Genomic DNA, 17542 nt, shown 5'->3' with positions numbered 1-17542 from the left:
AAAACACATACTTCTAGTTGAGACCGCGTGTCCACATGCAATTATGAGCCACACACATTCTTCTTTTTCATTCATTTTCTGATCCACTTTATCCTCATTGGGTCGCAGGGGGTGCTGGAGCCTATCCCAGCTAACTCCGGGCCAGAGGCGGCCAGCCAATCACAGGGCACGAGGAGACAGACAACCAATCTTAGTGTCATTAGAGTGTCCAATCGGCCTGTCTTTGGAATGTGGGAGGAAACCGGAGTACCCGGAGAAAACCCACACAGGCAAATTCCACACAGGTGGAGCGACCTGGATTTGAACCCAGGACCCCAGAGCTGTGAGCCTTTATCCACACTCCTATCCTAAATCTTAATATTTTAGCCTACGTGACCCAAAATATGCGGACCGCCTGGGTTTGATCCCTGAGGGTCCCGTCGCCCTCCGTCCCCTCCCTCACGGAGAAAAAGCACCTGCGCTATCAATAGCGGCTAACGCGCTAATAATGACGGAAATAACCCGAGCCCTAATTGGCCACGACCTTCTCATGGCAATTCCCAAACACGCGACCCATTTATATATCAACCTCCCTTGTTTTTATGCGGGGACTGAAGCGAGGCTGGCGAATAGGCACTCCAGGCGGTCGCTCGGGGCCCCTGGCCAAAAAAAGGGCCCCCCCCGAGGGATGCTAAAAGCCATTCGTCGGAAACAAAATGACACCGCGGTCACCGGGTTCTCCGGTTTCCTCCCGCATCCCCAAAGCCTTTCGTCGAGCGCCGATTTCGCCGCGGAAGTATCGCAGCTCTCGCGTGCCACGCGGCCCGCCACCGCCGCGACAAAAAGCCGCTTAGCGGCGCTCCCGCGCGCTGGCACACGTCGACTTTCGGGGCGATTTTGTAACATGTTATTACGCCGTCGGCGGACTAATGTGACCCGACGGCGATTGTGTGCGGGAATGGGGGGCGGAGCCTTTTGGGAACTCCACAAAAAGACCTCGAAACTCAGATTGGAAGTGAGATGCATTCAGGGATTAGCTCAAGCGCTCCAATCGGGGAATAATTTTGAAGATTAGAGCATTTGTTTGGGGCTCCTTCAAAGTGGGATCTTGTTGGCGGCCATTGACGTTGATAGACGTCCAAATCGTTTTGAGTGGGAGGGGCAAATGGATACACTGAGACGGAATAATCTATTGACAAAATGGGTGCTCGGTTTCTTTTTGGCATAAATATATATATAGTATATATTCAGATATCATTTGTTTTCATCACGGTATTTGTCCAATTTCCCTCTTTTAAAGCAGCTGTTCGAACCCCCAGCGGTCGTCCGCCCCAGCGGGCCGCCATTGTGGGGCAAAACGGCTCTTATTTTAGCGGGGATTAGCGGCAACGAGCTGGCGGCTAAGCGCAAAAAGCAGAGTTAGCGTACGTGCGCGGCAGCCATTTTAGCTTTTTTTAATGCATTTATTTTGGATTTTGCCATCTTTTAATTGTTTTTCTATTTGTCTATTTTTTTTTCATTTACTATATTCATATTGCATTTTCATATTATAGTTGTATTTTATACTTTATATATTTTTTATAACTGTTTAAATTTGAAATACTTTTTGATTGGATAACTTTATATTTGTCAAATAACTTGATATTTGTTAAATAACTTGATATTTGTTAAATCTATATATTCATGCATCAAAGGGGTTATAAAGCGCCAAAAAAGTAAGTATTCCTATTTGTATTTAACATATATTTTTATATTATATTTTGTATATTAGTTTGAATTTTATATTTTATTTTATTACTGCTATGCATTTATTCCCCAATGCTTTTTGATGTATATTTGTCACATGTAAATATACTATGGGGGTTAACAAGGTTAAACTGTAAATCGTAATTGTTGGATTAATCAGATTTTATTAAAAACAAAAAAGGGAAAAATAGTAAAGATTGATTTTCTATTTTATTATATTTAAAAAATGTTAAAAAGTTTAGTCTGTCTCCCATATTCACTTCAGGAAGCTTAAATCAGGCTATTTACGATGTCTCCACCCCCAATTAAACACACTTCAAATCTCTTGTACATATTTCCCAATAAAAACTTAGGAGACAATATTTAGCTTCCTAGCTCCTAAAAGTCTCGAAAAAACTTGCAGTATAATTGAGAAACAATTTTTGTAGGGTTCTCGTGCGCCCCCAAACAGATTGCACCCTCGGCGGTCGCCCGCATTGCCCGAAGCAAAAAGTGGCCCCGTTGACCGGCGATGTTAATTTTTTTTGTTTTTTGTTTTGTCTCTCCCAATTCAGCTGTTTTGTTAAAAGCAGTAACAAGGACTAGCGGCCTTCTAATCGGGTCGACGCACGCTATCGCCCAACAAATCCGTCCCCCGTCATTAGCGCCACAGCGGGGCGGTGCAACGGAAGCCCCTCCTTTGCGGGGATTTGGCATCTGTGCTCTCGACCCCAGCTAGACCACCAGGTAGACCACCTGTAGTCCCGCCAGGGGCTTATTTGGGGTTTTATCCACTCACGTCACGGACCCCGGAAAAAAAAGCCTATCCGCCGGGTAATCTCGCACCCAGAGGCCAATGTCGTCCATCGACGCCGACCTCGGGGGGCTAATTGGAAAACGAGAGGGTGCGTTAACATCAAGATGGGCCACCCGCCGAGGGACACGCCCTCCCGAATATGATTGGCGCATATGGTCCAGCAGAGGTGTTTGTACAAAATTCCTGATGGAGAGATTAGCGCTATGGTCGCAAAGCATGCTGGGAAAAGTCCAAATCAACGTTCCCTCTACTTTCTCCCAGGAGACCGGCTATCACTAATTAGATGCTTAGCTCTCATTGACGGTGATGTGCAACCAATCATAGACAAATGCTTAAACATTGAAAACGACAGTAAAAAACGGATTGTGTATTCAAGGCTAATAAGGAAAAATTAGCACTTCAACAGTAAAGTTGTAATATTAAGAGACTCGTATGTGGTAGTACTACCAGATCAATAGTAGGAGAAAAAAGATGTAATGTTATGAGAATAAAATGATATATTGTATTGGTACAAATTGGAGCATTATTAGAAAAAATAAGGGCACAAAAATAATCGAGTGTTTTTTAATGCATTAAGGGTGTCAGACTCGGGTTGGTTCGCGGGCCGCATTAACGTCAACTCGATTTTATGTGGGCCGGACCATTTTAGATATAATATTTAGATTTTTATTTAATAAATGGATTTAAAAAAACTGGATTAAAAGCCCTGAATATTCAGTTTTTTATAGATCTAAAACAATGTTTATTTTAGCTTTTTTAATATATTTTTAGATTTTACAAAATTATTTTCAAACAAAAAAAAACTGAATAAAATGATTAAAAATTTACAACTAATGATTTAAAAGGGGGAAAACCAGGAAATTTAATATACATATATACTCTTCATTTTAATTTGATCCTAAAACAGAAAGTCGGCACTCATGATTTACTTTCCCGGGCCACACAAAATGATGTGGCGGGCCAGATTTGGCCCCCGGGCCGCCACTTTGACACATGTACATTAACTACAAAAATAATCAAATGCTTGACTACAGAAAACATTTAAAAATATAATGAAAGTTAAAAAAATAATTAAATTCAGTAATCACAATCCACTATCACAAAGTATAACTATAAAGGAAACTAAAGTGAAAATGTCAGTTAAATTTGAAAAATCACCACTTTGAGCTCAGGTGTTTGGCTAGCATGATCTAGATGACATCACAACATGGACGCATGTGATTGGACGAGCCGTGGATGTACTTGCGTGGGACTTTTTGGGGAAAGGAGCAAGCAGACGACCTTCACAAGCAACTACAGGTGTCCTCGTCATCACTTTGTATTTCAACTTTTGGATCGTTTAGATGATTTTTGGGTCTATTTTTTGTTTGATTTTTTCCCAACACGGCGCTTCGTGAGCACTTGCCAGCAGAGTGTGGTGAGTTCAAGTGCACGCGAAATTTCTAAACTTTCTATGCAAATCTAGTGTATTTAATACTAATTCTCAAGGGGAAATTCCAGGTGAGTCACTTATCTTTTTTTTCAATTATTCGAATGAGAATTTGCGTTGTAAACAAGGACATTTTGTACGATGCATTGAATGTAGTTTCATTCATCGTCTTCTTTTTCTCTCACTTGCTAAAACGCTTTTGACATTTTTTTTCCAAAACTCTAAACACAACATGCCTCTCTTAAAACAAACTTTTTGAAATTCAAACTCATACACGTAAAGTCCTCACCGTTTAATTAGTAAAAAGGTTTTTTTTCCAGTGTTAACTCATTCACTCATTTGTTTATCTTAATCAAATTCAACTGTTGATTTGCATTTTGAAGTATTTCATTATATTTAGGTATTTTTACTTACTCGTTTTTTAGATTTATTTGTGATTTATTATATTCCATCTCAAATAACTTATAATTCTACTCAATATTTCATTAAATCTGGTTTGATAATGTTTTTCTTGTTACCATACTTTTGTCTAGTCATGGTTATTTCATTTAACTTTAAAATATATTTTACACATCGAACTTTTGTTATCTCGAAATATGCATTTATTTTTACTATGTGCTTACTTGTCATTTTTTCTGTTCGTAGGTTCAAAGGCTCCGCCCCGTATCCGTTTCCATGGAAACCCTAACTCCCACGTGGACCCCCGTTTACCAGGGTGACGTCATCAACCACGTTGGGGCGAAGGGTCACAATTCCTCGAATGCTTGGGGTCAGTTCAGTCTCAAAATTTCGTTCACTTCTGGATGTCTATCGGTGTAAATGTTCAACTTGTGTTTGCTTCAGCAGATTGTATACTTAGCATGTCTCCCCCTACTGGTGGCTTGTGGATAGAGCAACAGAGGAACAAACAGGTGATGTCATTTTTAATCTGGAAAAAAAACATTTACAAAAAAAAATACATTTCCAAAATGCTAATGTTGCTAATAGTGGTATGTGCATGTCTGGAATGGTCGCCCGCAGCTCGAGGACAAACTTCTGCGCCGGGAGGAAGAGCTGAGTCGCCTCCAGGACGAAAACGAGAAACTGCGCCGATTCCTCCGCTCGCCTTTCGTCGGAAATCTGGTGGACGGAGTCAGACAAACGAGCAATCGGAAGTGGCCGTACCGTAACGAATCTTTCCGCAACTCGGCTCGGCGCCCCCTTCAGGTCAGTGGGCGCGTTTGTCGCAACCTCAGCGCCGAGTTCGATTCCGCCGAATGCCTTTCCGCCAAGTCCAATTCCCGGTCGGCGCTGGACCTTTGGGTCCTGAGGACTCTCGGTCTGAAGGACCCGGACACCGTCGACGTGTCCGGGACGGACCGCGACCTTGAGGAGACTCCTTTCGGCGACCGATCCCGGACCCCACGTGGTCCGTGTGAAGGTGGCCATCCCGATTTGGCCTTTTCCACGTCCCTGAGCCCCACCAGTAGCGTCAAAACCCTGAGCTACCCTCAAGGGCAAGCTTTTGTCAGCCGGGACCCCCAAGGACGATGTAACTTCACTTGGTTGCCCGCCCAAACCTCCACAAGTGGGCAACTGGACTTGAGAGGGTGGGAAACCCCCCAAATTTGAAATTGCAGAGTTCAGAAAATGAATTTAGCGGGCTTCTGACTTTAGCTTGCGCCAAGTGCTCACGACATTTTGGATTTAGTTCACTTCCTCTTAGTTTTAGGGTCATTCAGGCTCACTTCCTTTTGATCTGGGAGCAATTCTGGGTCATTTTCTGATGATTTGGGGTCACTTGTTGGGATTTCCGGGTCACAGCCTATTGATTGTGGGTCACTCATGGTTGATTTCAGGTTGATTTTGGAGAATTTTGAGGCCATTTCTGTCTATTTTCCATAACTTCCTATGGAATTTGGGGCCATTTGGAGTCACTTTGTGTTGCTTTGGGCACCATTCTGGGTCCCTTCCTTCCAGTTCATTTGGGATCCAATTAAAATGCCCTTTTTAAAATCTAATATGAAGAAAAAATACCCCCCAAAAGATAATGTGATTAGTATGAGAACATATATTTCAAAATGACAGTCACTACTCTGATTACATTTGGAATGAAAATATCATCCGTTAGCATGTTAGCTCACTTACGAGCCGGGGTTTAAGTTCCGCCTCCCAACAGTTGGTGGTCCCTCCCCGCTCCTCCTCCCGCAGTTAACAATGAAGGGGGTCCATCTCCCCGGGGGGGTCCCCGGAAGAACCGGTCCCATCCCTGGAGACGCCGAGAGCGGTGTGTCCGAGCGCTCTCGCTCGCTAATAACACGGCGCGGTCCTCACCGCAGATGTCACCCAGATTGGTCGCCTGGAAGCAAAACGTGGGACCGCAATGGAGGACGCGCTGGGAATCACACGGAGATCACGCCGTCCCTTCTCCGCTGACGGGTCATTAAGGAGGACGGACAGGAAACTCAATCTGTCCTCGGACTGTCGTTCTGGCGCAATTTGACAGATTGGACGCACTTGACGACACACCGCCCACCAAGCAAAGTACCCCTCCAAAAGAGCACCATTAATGAGTGGTCTCTTCCCACAACTCCTTAACTTTCCCCCCCTAGTTTGGACGAACGCTTAGGCCCACTATTTTTCTGTGTTTTGGTAATCATGCTAGCTAGAATTTGGAGAGCTAAGTATTTTTTTTAATGTTAATTTAATTTTTTATTTGGTGGAAAGAAGTTTCAAAAATAATTATTAGATAGGCGTCCAATCCACTTGAACTGGAAGGCTGACCCATTGAAATTCATAGCAGATTAATGAGCATCATCAAAGAGTTAATAGTAAATATTCGCTTATATTCTTTAAGCAATCATTCACACTATAGTGTATATTTTTTATTTAAAAGCAACAACTTTTTGAATTGAAAAAAAGAGTAAATTTTGTTAATTTGAATGTTTTTTAAAATTAATTTTTACTTAAAAACTCAAAATGAGGAAATAACAGCAAATAGTCTATTTTTAAATCTTCCAGTTTTTACTTTTTAAAAACACTAAATATTGTGTTATGATGTTGACATTGTGATGCAATTAATCCATAATTTCTTATTTACTTATTTCCATTTTCACAAGATATGTAATTTACTTTTGTGGGCCACAAAAAATGGTTTAGCTGGCCAAATATAGCCCACGGGCAGCGTTCCCTCTAAGCTGCGCGCGTGCGCAATTGCGCACTACTCTCGTCCTCGCTGCGCAGCAGCAATCATATGGCGCGCAGTAAAAAAAAAAAAAAAAAAAATCGGAATTTTTTTTTTTTTTTTTTTTTTTTTTTTAACCCCTTTCCCCATGATGGCGCCGTTTAAGCGGCAGCAAGTGGCAGTAGCTCTGTCCACTTATGTTTTTCGTGTTTTACAGCATGTTTTACATGAAAAATGGACAGGTCGCCGAATGGACGTTCCGCCAAACGTTCATTCGGCGACCTGCCCGTCTGTCAAACGTCCGTCGGCGAAACGTCTTTAGGCGAATCATCCGAGTACCGATGATGTCGCTCACACTGGTACTCAGTGCGCTCAGGGAGGTTGACTTTCTGCTCAGACCAACGAAAAATTAGAGGGAACATTGCCCACGGGCCTTAGGTTTGGAATGGGTTAAGTACCTAGACTACACAAAAGCGGGTATTTCAGTGGTTTGGATCAGATAGCAGCAGACGCGTGTTCGAAACACGCTCGCGTACACTGAACGCAGTACAATAATGCTAGTAGTACTTTGAGCATAACAGTAGCGTTAGAAGCTAAGCCAATAAGTACAGTGTAATGAATAACCATGCAGTCAGAACAAAAGTGTTGTGTTGCATTGCATTGGAATGCTGGAATTCAATTCCATTGCTATGTACTTGCTCATCAAATGTCACATTCACATAACAAAAGGGCATTTTTCCCAAAAAGAACACCAATCATTTTAAACATTTAACAACTCAGATCTGGCTGGATCGGTTGGAACAAAAACCTGCACACACAGCGGCCTTCGAGGACCGGATTGCCCAGGTCTGTTATTGTTATGAATTTACACGTCCCGTTTTCAAAATAGCCCCCAAAACGATGGGAACCATGGTTTTTGATGAATTAAAAACAATAGTTATATTATAAGATTTTTTTCCTGACACTACTCCATCAGAATAGTTAGATATAAAATAAATATAATCAATGTGAATGCCTGTGGAACGTTTTTTTGACAAGTTTGCTCCTGACGGAAAGTTTCCAAGGTGACCCTGAACGTCCCTTTCGAAATGAGCAGGTGTTCCGGTTGAGGACGAATTAAGCATGGTATAATTTCTTTTTTTAAATTCTTAAATCACACGGAAAATGGAAGAAATGTGCAGTTAGGAGTTTTTCCTCAAATCAAATTGGATATACGTTACTTTCGACTGACCAGGTAAGCTAATTTGGCTTTACTCGCATGCCCCTCAATTGCACAAATGTGATAAGTATGTACCTAAATTGATGCTTGATGAATGAAAATGTACGTTTTTGCTTTTGTTCTATCCGGCTGTTTGTACGATGTTATAATGGCAATGACAAACAATTGTTTTCATGAACTATTTTAGACATATTTTGCTTGTTGATATTGGCTGAAATACTATTAATATGATTTGAAGCCTAAAACATTCAATTACATATACAGTTCGCCTCCACTGCGGTGGTGGCGCTGTAGTTGTCTAATACAAGTCGTTATAAAGGAAACAGGAAGTTGCAAGGCGGGTCGAATTTGATCGTGTCGTTCGGGAAACGTCAATCAAGCAGTAAAAACTGCTTTTCGGCATAGTTAAATGATAATTAAGACAGTTTGTGCATTATAATTATAATACGATTTGCCGTGTTTATATGATTATTTCGGAGTAGTTTGTCCCCATTTGTCTGTTGCTAAACTACTACTGTTCATTTGTGGATGGTTCCCAAAGTTGATTTACACTAATAAGGTGAAAAGCAACTCCGTTGTTCCATAATGTATCAGTAATGTTTGTGTATTAATATTAAATATCACTGGTGCGTTTCATTTAGTTGTCTTGAACGTTGGTAATGCTACCGAATGGATTCAAATGATTACTACTTTCTGATTGGACCAACGCGGGTCACCTGACCGCATCTTTCAAACATTCGCTACATTTAACTGTAGAAAAACCTAATTTCCCTTGTTATCATACAAAATGTGTGAAGTTGTAGTTTCTGCTTTAGGTGTATTGATTTTTTTGACATTTTTTAATGGTGTCACCACGACTCAAGGTGGTATTGGCTGAATTTAAGTCGTCCTTAGTGACAGTTTGTGGTTATCGCTTCTCGGCCTTTTGGCTAAGATCAAGTGTAGTATCTGTTCTTATCAGTTTAATATCTGATACGTCCCCTATCCGGGGACCATATATTAAATTGATTTTTGGAACTGGGAGATGGAATAGGGGCTTGCTCCGTCCACTCCACGCATCGACCTGGTATTGCAGTACCTCCAGGAACGGTGCACCCCCCTCTAATTGTGAAAATATAATGCATTCTTATATACTTTGCTTCTTCATGAGCGTGTTAATAATTAAATATATGCGCCGATCCACCAAGTTGCCGTTAATTGTAAATATTAGTGTGTGTATCGTTTACCTATTTGGACCACTAGAGTGTAGCAGTGAGTAGACAACGTATTACAGGAATGGTGCACCCCTGTCAAAGTATGTTATTTGTGTCCCTATCTTGCACATTCCTTATTGAATCTAAGTAAATATCCTTTAAGATTTACTTGGTGTCAGTCTCTGAACGATCATTTGGTTTTATTACTAACTTCTCTAGACCCCCAATAAATCCAACCTATTTACTCAAATGGTGTATGTATATGCCCTGCTTCATAGTAGTCAACGTTGCTGCAATGCCCTGACTGCCTAATACAGTTGTTGCGACGTGATTGGCTGCATAATACAGCTCCTGCAACCATTGGCTGCTCAAAGTACTGGAACCGCCCACTAGTTTGGAGTGCGTTAGCCTGTGTGTTAAAGTAGTATTGCGGATATAGAGGTCGCTCGTTCTGTAACTAAATTGTCAGTACACTCTTGTTTCTCTTCAGATCGCATAAATCTTTCGCCTTTTACTAAAGATTTCCGTGGGGAGGAACAACAAGAGTTTGATCCAATTTTTTGATGCTCTGCGCAAGCGGAGCTGCCCTTAATTGTCAAATTAATAACTCTCCAATCTAATCCTGTCTACCATCAAATTCCTACTTCGGGATTTGATCGTTGCGCACATCTGATGTTTAATAACGAATTAATGATAATGTAACGTGAATTTTGTCAATTGATTTATCAACGGACACATTTACTTTAAATACAATTTAGCCCCTGAATGTTTTAACTTATATTTTCAATTTGGTGTTCAATTTTTCAAAACATTATTTTGTTAGATATTAGAACAATGTGAAGGTCTTATCTTGTTGCAATTGTAATTTGGTTTGTGCCTTCAGAACCTTCTTAAAGTCATTGTTTTGACAAACTAAGAACAAAATTATTAAATTATGAGCAGCTTCATGCAACGTTTAATGACTGCATTCATGTTCTGCACAACACTAAATGTTAGTTAGTAGCACCGTGCATTCCCAACCAAAGAAACAACAGGAAGTGTGTAGGGAAGGAGGTGGGGGGCTCTATTGTCAAGTAGCTTACTCCCAAAAAAGGAGCGCGTGCGCATTGACTCTGTATGAGAGCAGCAGTGCATGATGGGATTTGTTTCAAATCATACTTTAAAGCTAAATTTAAGACTGGCCAGTTGATGTAATGACTCAACTATTACATGTACTAGTTCTCGGTGTACGGTGTGTGTGTGTGTGTTTATGACTATGTTATTACAGTGTAACAAACGAGTTCGTGACTGAAAATGGCGAGCACGCGAAAGAAGAGGGTGCTGCAATTGTGTACAACTCATACTTACCTGGCAAGGGAGATACCATGATCATGAAGGTGGTTCACCCAGGGTGAGGCTCAGCCATTGCACTTCGGCTGTGCTGACCTCTGCGAATTCCCCAAATGTGGGAATCTCGATTGCATAATTTCTGGTAGTGGGGGACTGCGTTCGCGCTCTCCCCTGATAATATGTGAAAAAAAATATCTATCATACATTACTGAATTTTTCCCAATAGAGTAGATTGTTACTTCCCAGTCTTTGTTCTGTTCATAAGCTTTGCCTTCCGTGATGGTCACACATTGACATCTACAAGTCCAATAGGATGGAGAGAAAACTTAAATTTGTAGTACAGTGTTACCTCGACTTACGAACAGCTCGTGGTATGACGAAAACTTCGATCGAATAATTCGCCCGCGATACGATCAAAATTTGGAGATATGACATGAGATCGCTCATTCAAGACTATGCCATGGCCACCTGGCTTGGTCGCATCACGAAATTTTGATCGTATCTCGGGTGAATTATTCGATCGAAATTTCCGTCGTAAAACGAGAATGTCGTATGACCTGACTGCCTAATACAGCTGCTGCAACCATTGGCTGCTCAAAGTACTGGAACCGCCCACTAGTTTGGAGTACGTTAGCCTGTGTGTTAAAGTAGTATTGCGGATATAGACGTCGCTCGTTCTGTTACAAGTTTGTCAGTACACTCTTGTTTCTCTTCAGATCGCATAAATCTTTCGCCTTTTACTAAAGATTTCCGTGGGGAGGAACAACAAGAGTTTGATCCAATTTTTTGATGCTCTGCGCAAGCGGAGCTGCCCTTATTTGTCAAAATAAAATGTCTTCAGTACAATTATGAATTTGGTTAGATTCCTGCTCCGGGGCTAGATGGATGCGCATTTACGCCATTAAACAATTGATGTTTATAACAAATTAATGACAACCCTATGTGAATTGTGTCAATTGATTAATCAATGGACACATTTACTTTAAATACAGTTTAGTCCCTGAATGTTTAAACTTATATTACACAATTTCAATTTAGTTTTCAATTTTTCAAAACATTATTTTGTTAGATGAAGAACAATGTGAAAATGTCTTATTGTGTTCTAGTTGTATTTTGATTTGTGCCTTCAGACCCTTTTTAAAGTCATTGTCTTGAGACAACTAAGAACAAAATTATTAAATTATGAGCAGTTTGATGTAAATGTTTAATGACTACATTCATGTTAGTTAATCAATTGTTAGTAGCACTGTGCATTCCCAACCAAAGAAACAACAGGAAGTGTGTAGGGAGGGAGGTGGGGGGCTCCATTGCCAAGTAGCTTACTCCCAAAAAGGAGCGCGTGCGCATTGACTCTGTATGAGAGCAGCAGTGCATGATGGGATTTGTTTAAAATCATACTTTAAAGCTAAATTTAAGACCGTTCAGTTGATGTAATGACTCAACTGTCATGTACTAGTTCTCGGTATACGGTGTGTGTGTTTATTACTATGTTATTACAGTGTAGCAAACGAGTTCATGACTGAAAATGGCGAGCACGCGAAAGAAGAGGGTGCTGCATTTGTGTAAAACTCATACTTACCTGGCAAGGGAGATACCATGATCATGAAGGTGGTTCACCCAGGGTGAGGCTCAGCCATTGCACTTCGGCTGTGCTGACCTCTGCGAATTCCCCAAATGTGGGAATCTCGATTGCATAATTTCTGGTAGTGGGGGACTGCGTTCGCGCTCTCCCCTGATAAATTGTGAAGTAAATTTACCATGATTTAGCTCTGAATATAAACTTTTAGAGTAGCTGAGTCTTCCTTTGCAGTCTAGATTCTGTTCCACAGCATTGTTTTCCGTGATGGTCACATATTAACCTCTGCAAGTCCAATAGGATGGAGAGAAAACTTAAAATTGTAGTACACTGGTACCTCAACTTACGAACAGTAAATTTTCGATCGAATATTAGAAAAAATAGAATTCAGGTTTGTGTAAAGTTACATTAAACGTATGTTTGAGTGAATCTGTATATATTAATCCAAGTTAATTTAAATTTGTTTGTTCGTTTACGAGTGCTGTGGATAAAGTTTCCCCGAAAACGCCTCCGTGTATGTCGCTGTCTCTACCCTCCGCGAAATTTTACTTCTATTAAACACATTGTATTAGTATTAAACCACTCGTTATTTATTACTTTGTCAATATATCGCAAATTAGAAGAAATAAAACATTTTTTTCCAATCCAATATCCGGTTTTAGGTGTTTTTTCAGAGGGTTGGAACGAATTAATTTTGTTTTCCATTCATTTCAATGGGAAACGTTCGCTCAAGTTACGAAAAGCTCGACATACGATCTCAGTCCCGGAACGGATTACGATCGTATGTCGAGGCACCACTGTATTTCCTTCTTCCAATCGTTTTAGTATTTTCCTAAAAACTTTGGCTTTCAATTCTTGTGTTTTTTGGTTATTTTGCCTGTGAGGTGATTGTTCAATTAAGGCCAGCTAGAATTTATATAATTTGAATGAAATATGTTTTAATTAACTGATACTAGTTGAATTGTAAATTGATCAATTTTTTGATATACTAGTGGAAAGTTGTCATTGCAGGGGTTGTTGATTTGTTGTCATTTTTTTTTCAAATGTTGCTCAATTAAATGGCTTTTCACTGCAACATTGTTTGCGAATTAGAGAACCTTGGGGTTCTGGGAAATAGGGTAAAGTTTTTGCTGCTTTCCTATTGGACCATTGTGAGTCACATGACCACAAGGACTCCACATTTGTCAGAAGCATTTGTTCCATTTAAATACAGAAATGCAACGTTTTTTTCCCCTGCTAACAAACAGAGTGTGTAGTTTTAGGTTGTTGTATAAAGTGTGCTTTTGTTGTCATGTGATCTGTGTAACCACTACTATATGTTGTAATGGGTGAAAACAAGTAGTCCTTCCTGACAATGTGTGGTTATCGCTTCTCGGCCTTTTGGCTAAGATCAAGTGTAGTATCTGTTCTTATCAGTTTAATATCTGATACGTCCCCTATCCGGGGACCATATATTAAATTGATTTTTGGAACTGGGAGATGGAATAGGGGCTTGCTCCGTCCACTCCACGCATCGACCTGGTATTGCAGTACTTCCAGGAACGGTGCACCCCCCTATAACGGTTAAAATAAATTAAGTACTCTTAAATTAATTGTTAATTATCATTCTGATACCTTTTATTATGTTATATGCGATGATTAATTTTAAAATTCCCTATCCCGCGGTACTAAGTGGTCGTCAGTATTGAATATTGTGGGTGTGTTTCGTTTACCTATTTCGACCACTAGAGTGTAGTATTGAGTAGACAACGTATTTCAAGACAAGTTGGGGTCGTGTAACAAATACAAGATTTGAATGATCAAGGAAAATAATATATGATTGCCGTGAATAATCTCAATAGGGTTATAGGCTGGTGAGAATATACTTTGAATTTATAACAATACCTAAGCGATTTTTGTAATATTTTTTTTGGGCGTTGGTTTGCCATTCTTGCTCTTTATTTGATGTATTAACCTCCATCTGGCGTCCACATGTGGACATCACATTTTTTCTTGTCACAAGACTACAATGCAAAATTTTGGACTACAACAGCCTGGCGTCCACTTATGACGTCGACATAATTTTTCTCAGAAACGACATCATCTCAAAAAGATAATCCTTCATCAGGTCCCAATTAGCCAAAATTATCATAGAGAAAATCAAAATGCTTGCAAGAGTTTGGGTCTTAGGAAGTTAAGGACACGTTTTGAACAAATGTACTATTCTTGTAGAATGGAGATCGTGCGCAGGGTTGACAAAATTCTAGTCTGCTGTAGCACACGTTGAGAATGGATGAGGATGAGCCCCAATGCATGATGGGATTGTTTCGCCTCATACTTTAAAGTGATTTTAAACACCAGTTAGTTGATGTCATGACTAAACTATTACAATTACTTGTTCTGGGGATAATTGCTTTATATATTGTGTGTCTAGCACTGTTTTGGAAACGAACCCCTGAGTGAAGATGGCGAGCGCCCGAATTAGGACAGACCCGCAGCCGTGTACAACTCATACTTACCTGGCAAGGGAGATACCATGATCATGAAGGTGGTTCACCCAGGGTGAGGCTCAGCCATTGCACTTCGGCTGTGCTGACCTCTGCGAATTCCCCAAATGTGGGAATCTCGATTGCATAATTTCTGGTAGTGGGGGACTGCGTTCGCGCTCTCCCCTGATAAAATGTTAATATATCCTTATATGTCTTCAAGGAGTAGTATGCTGTTCGGTGTGTCTTGAAAACTAAACGATATCATGTGTTATTAATCTCTCTCTTTATGGTGTGCTGCCCAGATTACACCAAACATGACGTCAAAGCTTGAGAAATCATAATTGAAAGTGTCATCTTCCTTGGAATCTAAGAAAATAACGCAAACAGTGAGTATATTTGAAAGGAATGCTTTTATTGCAATTGAATAAAACGGATGAGTTGCCTTCTGCTGGAATCCGCGGGGCATTGTGGGATAAGTCCATTGCTACATTCTGATTGGACCAATGTTTGACATGTGATCCACAAGACGTGACATTTTTCGAAAGCATTTGTTACATTTAAAGGAAAAAACAACGCTGTTTTGACGGTTTTTATCCTAAATGTGTGGAGTTGTAGGTTCTGCCTATGTGTGCTGATTTTTTTTCCTATTTTATTTGTGTGACCGTCACTCTAGGTGGTATTGGCTGAACGTAATTCGTCCACCTTGACAGTTTGTGGTTATCGCTTCTCGGCCTTTTGGCTAAGATCAAGTGTAGTATCTGTTCTTATCAGTTTAATATCTGATACGTCCCCTATCCGGGGACCATATATTAAATTGATTTTTGGAACTGGGAGATGGAATAGGGGCTTGCTCCGTCCACTCCACGCATCGACCTGGTATTGCAGTACCTCCAGGAACGGTGCACCCCCCTCTAATTGTGAAAATAAATTATGTAAGCAAATATACACGTACTCCCTTTAGGATGTATTAAGATTAAACTTCAATTCTTGACCCCACTACTAACTTCAAATAGTCTGCTTATATTACATTTAATTGACGAATGTCAACAATATTAATATACATACTATATTGTTTTATTTAAGAAAAAAAGCCATCACTATACTGTCGTTAATTAAATAAAAAAAACCTTACTCTTCTATGTTGTTTTTTAAGAAAAAAAACCTTACTATACTATGTCGTTTTTTTTTTTAAAAGCCTTACTATACTATGTCGTTTTTTAAAAAAAAACCTATTATGTTGTTGTTGTTTTTTTAAAGCCTTACTATACATGGTCTTTTTTTTTTTTACATAAAACGCCTTATTATACAATGCACTTGGAACACCCTGTATAATAAGGCTTTTTTTCATTGTATTTTTTAAGGTCTTTAAAAAAAGACATTGAGCCACTAGAGGACGCCATCATTTTTTTCTTCCTGCTTTTAACTTCCTGTCTGACTTAACTTCCAGGTCGGAGTTCAAGGGTTGCCTCTATTCTTCAAAATGGCGGATGAGCCAGCACCCGGTTTCGGCAGTGGACTGCTGAGCAGCTCAGAAGTGACGATTTACCGAAGAAAGACCTGATAACGTTCTCACAGGACAATGCAGGGCCTTCGGTACGTTGTCTTTTGGGGATTCCGAAGCCCCAGTTGTCCTTTTAAGAGTGCTTTTTGACGGTAACATGCTTCGATGGCGTGACGTGGCCCCATGTGGATGCAGACAGTAAAATGTTTGCAAACAAATTGGCTACATCGCGTTAGCTGTAGCTCTTTATGTTTAAAAAGAAATCAATCCATTGTATGTTTCAGTTCCTCAACGAGCACAGACTGCTGGGAAACATCAAGAATGTGGCCAAAGCGGCCAAAAAGAAGCAGGTTGTCGACGCCATAACGAGCTGTTTGTCAGCCAAGTGAGTATTTTTTTTTTAAATAGTAGTTTATACTAACTCTATTCGTGTAATCATTAAATATCAGCGTTCAGTATCCAAGGCTTTGCTCAATTAGCTTGTTTTTTTATTAGGATTCATTCAAATTTTGAATGAGAACACACTAAGTGGTGTTGATTTTTAATAGCAAGAACATGTGTGGCTAACTTGCAGCCAAACAAGGTAATCAGTGGAGGTGTAAGGAATAAATAGTACACTTTTCTAGAATATTCCTTTACCCTGGGCTTGTTTTCCCTTCACTTTCTTAAAGGCAGACCTCAGGGTTTGGACCTTTTCATTTTGAGTTTTAAATGCGTTTGAGACATTCAGTCAACAATAGTACAGGGTCATTTTTGACTCTAGTTTAAACATATGGTAAAAAATAACCATTTTTCCTCAGTGTATGAAGAAAAAAAATGAAATCAATGGACTTTTTGCTATATTTATTCAAAAAAAAAGAATGGATTTGAAATGATTGACTGAAAAACTCATCCAGGATGAAATAACATGCAATATTAATGTGGTCTTTTGTGCTTCCAAATGTGTTTTGTAGAGGTTTCAAGCCACGGAGACGGTGGAAGAGGTGACAAAGTTGGCAAAATTGACGAAGACCAATTGTGGATGAGGTAGAACCCAAGTGTTTTTGGTGAGGAATTTATTTCTTTCATGTAATGTGTACTAAATCTACTCATTTTGTATCTTGCTTCTCTTCAGGGTCCACCCAAGTTTACCAAATCAACACT

General features: G+C 40.1%; 1 protein-coding gene, 1 long non-coding RNA gene and 8 other non-coding genes across 12 annotated transcripts; all 10 read left to right on the top strand.

Moving 5' to 3' along the window:
* The first annotated feature begins 3694 nt into the window (after positions 1-3694).
* gmnc (geminin coiled-coil domain containing) lies at positions 3695-5736 on the top strand. Of its 3 annotated transcripts, none has more exons than XM_077611628.1 (4): positions 3695-3820; positions 4596-4719; positions 4794-4861; positions 4971-5736. In XM_077611628.1, the coding sequence occupies exons 1-4, from the start codon at positions 3758-3760 to the stop codon at positions 5559-5561; spliced, it is 846 nt and encodes a 281-aa protein (XP_077467754.1). In that variant the 5' UTR covers positions 3695-3757; the 3' UTR covers positions 5562-5736. The 3 variants fall into 3 exon arrangements, with proteins under 3 accessions (XP_077467754.1, XP_077467753.1, XP_077467752.1); XM_077611627.1 differs by having other exon boundaries at positions 3695-3938; positions 4797-4861; XM_077611626.1 differs by having other exon boundaries at positions 3695-3938.
* A 3505-nt stretch (positions 5737-9241) lies between these two features.
* On the top strand, positions 9242-9432 carry LOC144084103 (U2 spliceosomal RNA). Its single transcript, XR_013303730.1, has one exon. It is a non-coding gene; the product is annotated as a U2 spliceosomal RNA (small nuclear RNA).
* A 563-nt stretch (positions 9433-9995) lies between these two features.
* On the top strand, positions 9996-10109 carry LOC144084112 (U5 spliceosomal RNA). The gene has a single exon (XR_013303738.1). It is a non-coding gene; the product is annotated as a U5 spliceosomal RNA (small nuclear RNA).
* Positions 10110-10864: 755 nt separating this feature from the next.
* On the top strand, positions 10865-11028 carry LOC144084100 (U1 spliceosomal RNA). The gene has a single exon (XR_013303727.1). It is a non-coding gene; the product is annotated as a U1 spliceosomal RNA (small nuclear RNA).
* A 522-nt stretch (positions 11029-11550) lies between these two features.
* On the top strand, positions 11551-11664 carry LOC144084111 (U5 spliceosomal RNA). The gene has a single exon (XR_013303737.1). It is a non-coding gene; the product is annotated as a U5 spliceosomal RNA (small nuclear RNA).
* Positions 11665-12425: 761 nt separating this feature from the next.
* LOC144084099 (U1 spliceosomal RNA) lies at positions 12426-12589 on the top strand. Its single transcript, XR_013303726.1, has one exon. It is a non-coding gene; the product is annotated as a U1 spliceosomal RNA (small nuclear RNA).
* Positions 12590-13794: 1205 nt separating this feature from the next.
* On the top strand, positions 13795-13985 carry LOC144084105 (U2 spliceosomal RNA). The gene has a single exon (XR_013303732.1). It is a non-coding gene; the product is annotated as a U2 spliceosomal RNA (small nuclear RNA).
* Positions 13986-14920: 935 nt separating this feature from the next.
* LOC144084119 (U1 spliceosomal RNA) lies at positions 14921-15084 on the top strand. Its single transcript, XR_013303745.1, has one exon. It is a non-coding gene; the product is annotated as a U1 spliceosomal RNA (small nuclear RNA).
* A 153-nt stretch (positions 15085-15237) lies between these two features.
* LOC144083895 (uncharacterized) lies at positions 15238-17394 on the top strand. Its single transcript, XR_013303663.1, has 4 exons — positions 15238-15284; positions 16346-16491; positions 16684-16784; positions 17353-17394. It is a non-coding gene; the product is annotated as an uncharacterized LOC144083895 (long non-coding RNA).
* On the top strand, positions 15618-15808 carry LOC144084102 (U2 spliceosomal RNA). The gene has a single exon (XR_013303729.1). It is a non-coding gene; the product is annotated as a U2 spliceosomal RNA (small nuclear RNA).
* Positions 17395-17542: the final 148 nt, after the last annotated feature.

The sequence above is a fragment of the Stigmatopora argus genome, chromosome 10, assembly GCF_051989625.1.
Source record: "Stigmatopora argus isolate UIUO_Sarg chromosome 10, RoL_Sarg_1.0, whole genome shotgun sequence".
Lineage (NCBI taxonomy): Eukaryota > Metazoa > Chordata > Actinopteri > Syngnathiformes > Syngnathidae > Stigmatopora > Stigmatopora argus.
The sequence above is the reverse complement of the archived record's forward strand: the minus strand, read 5'-3'. Positions and strand labels throughout refer to the sequence as shown.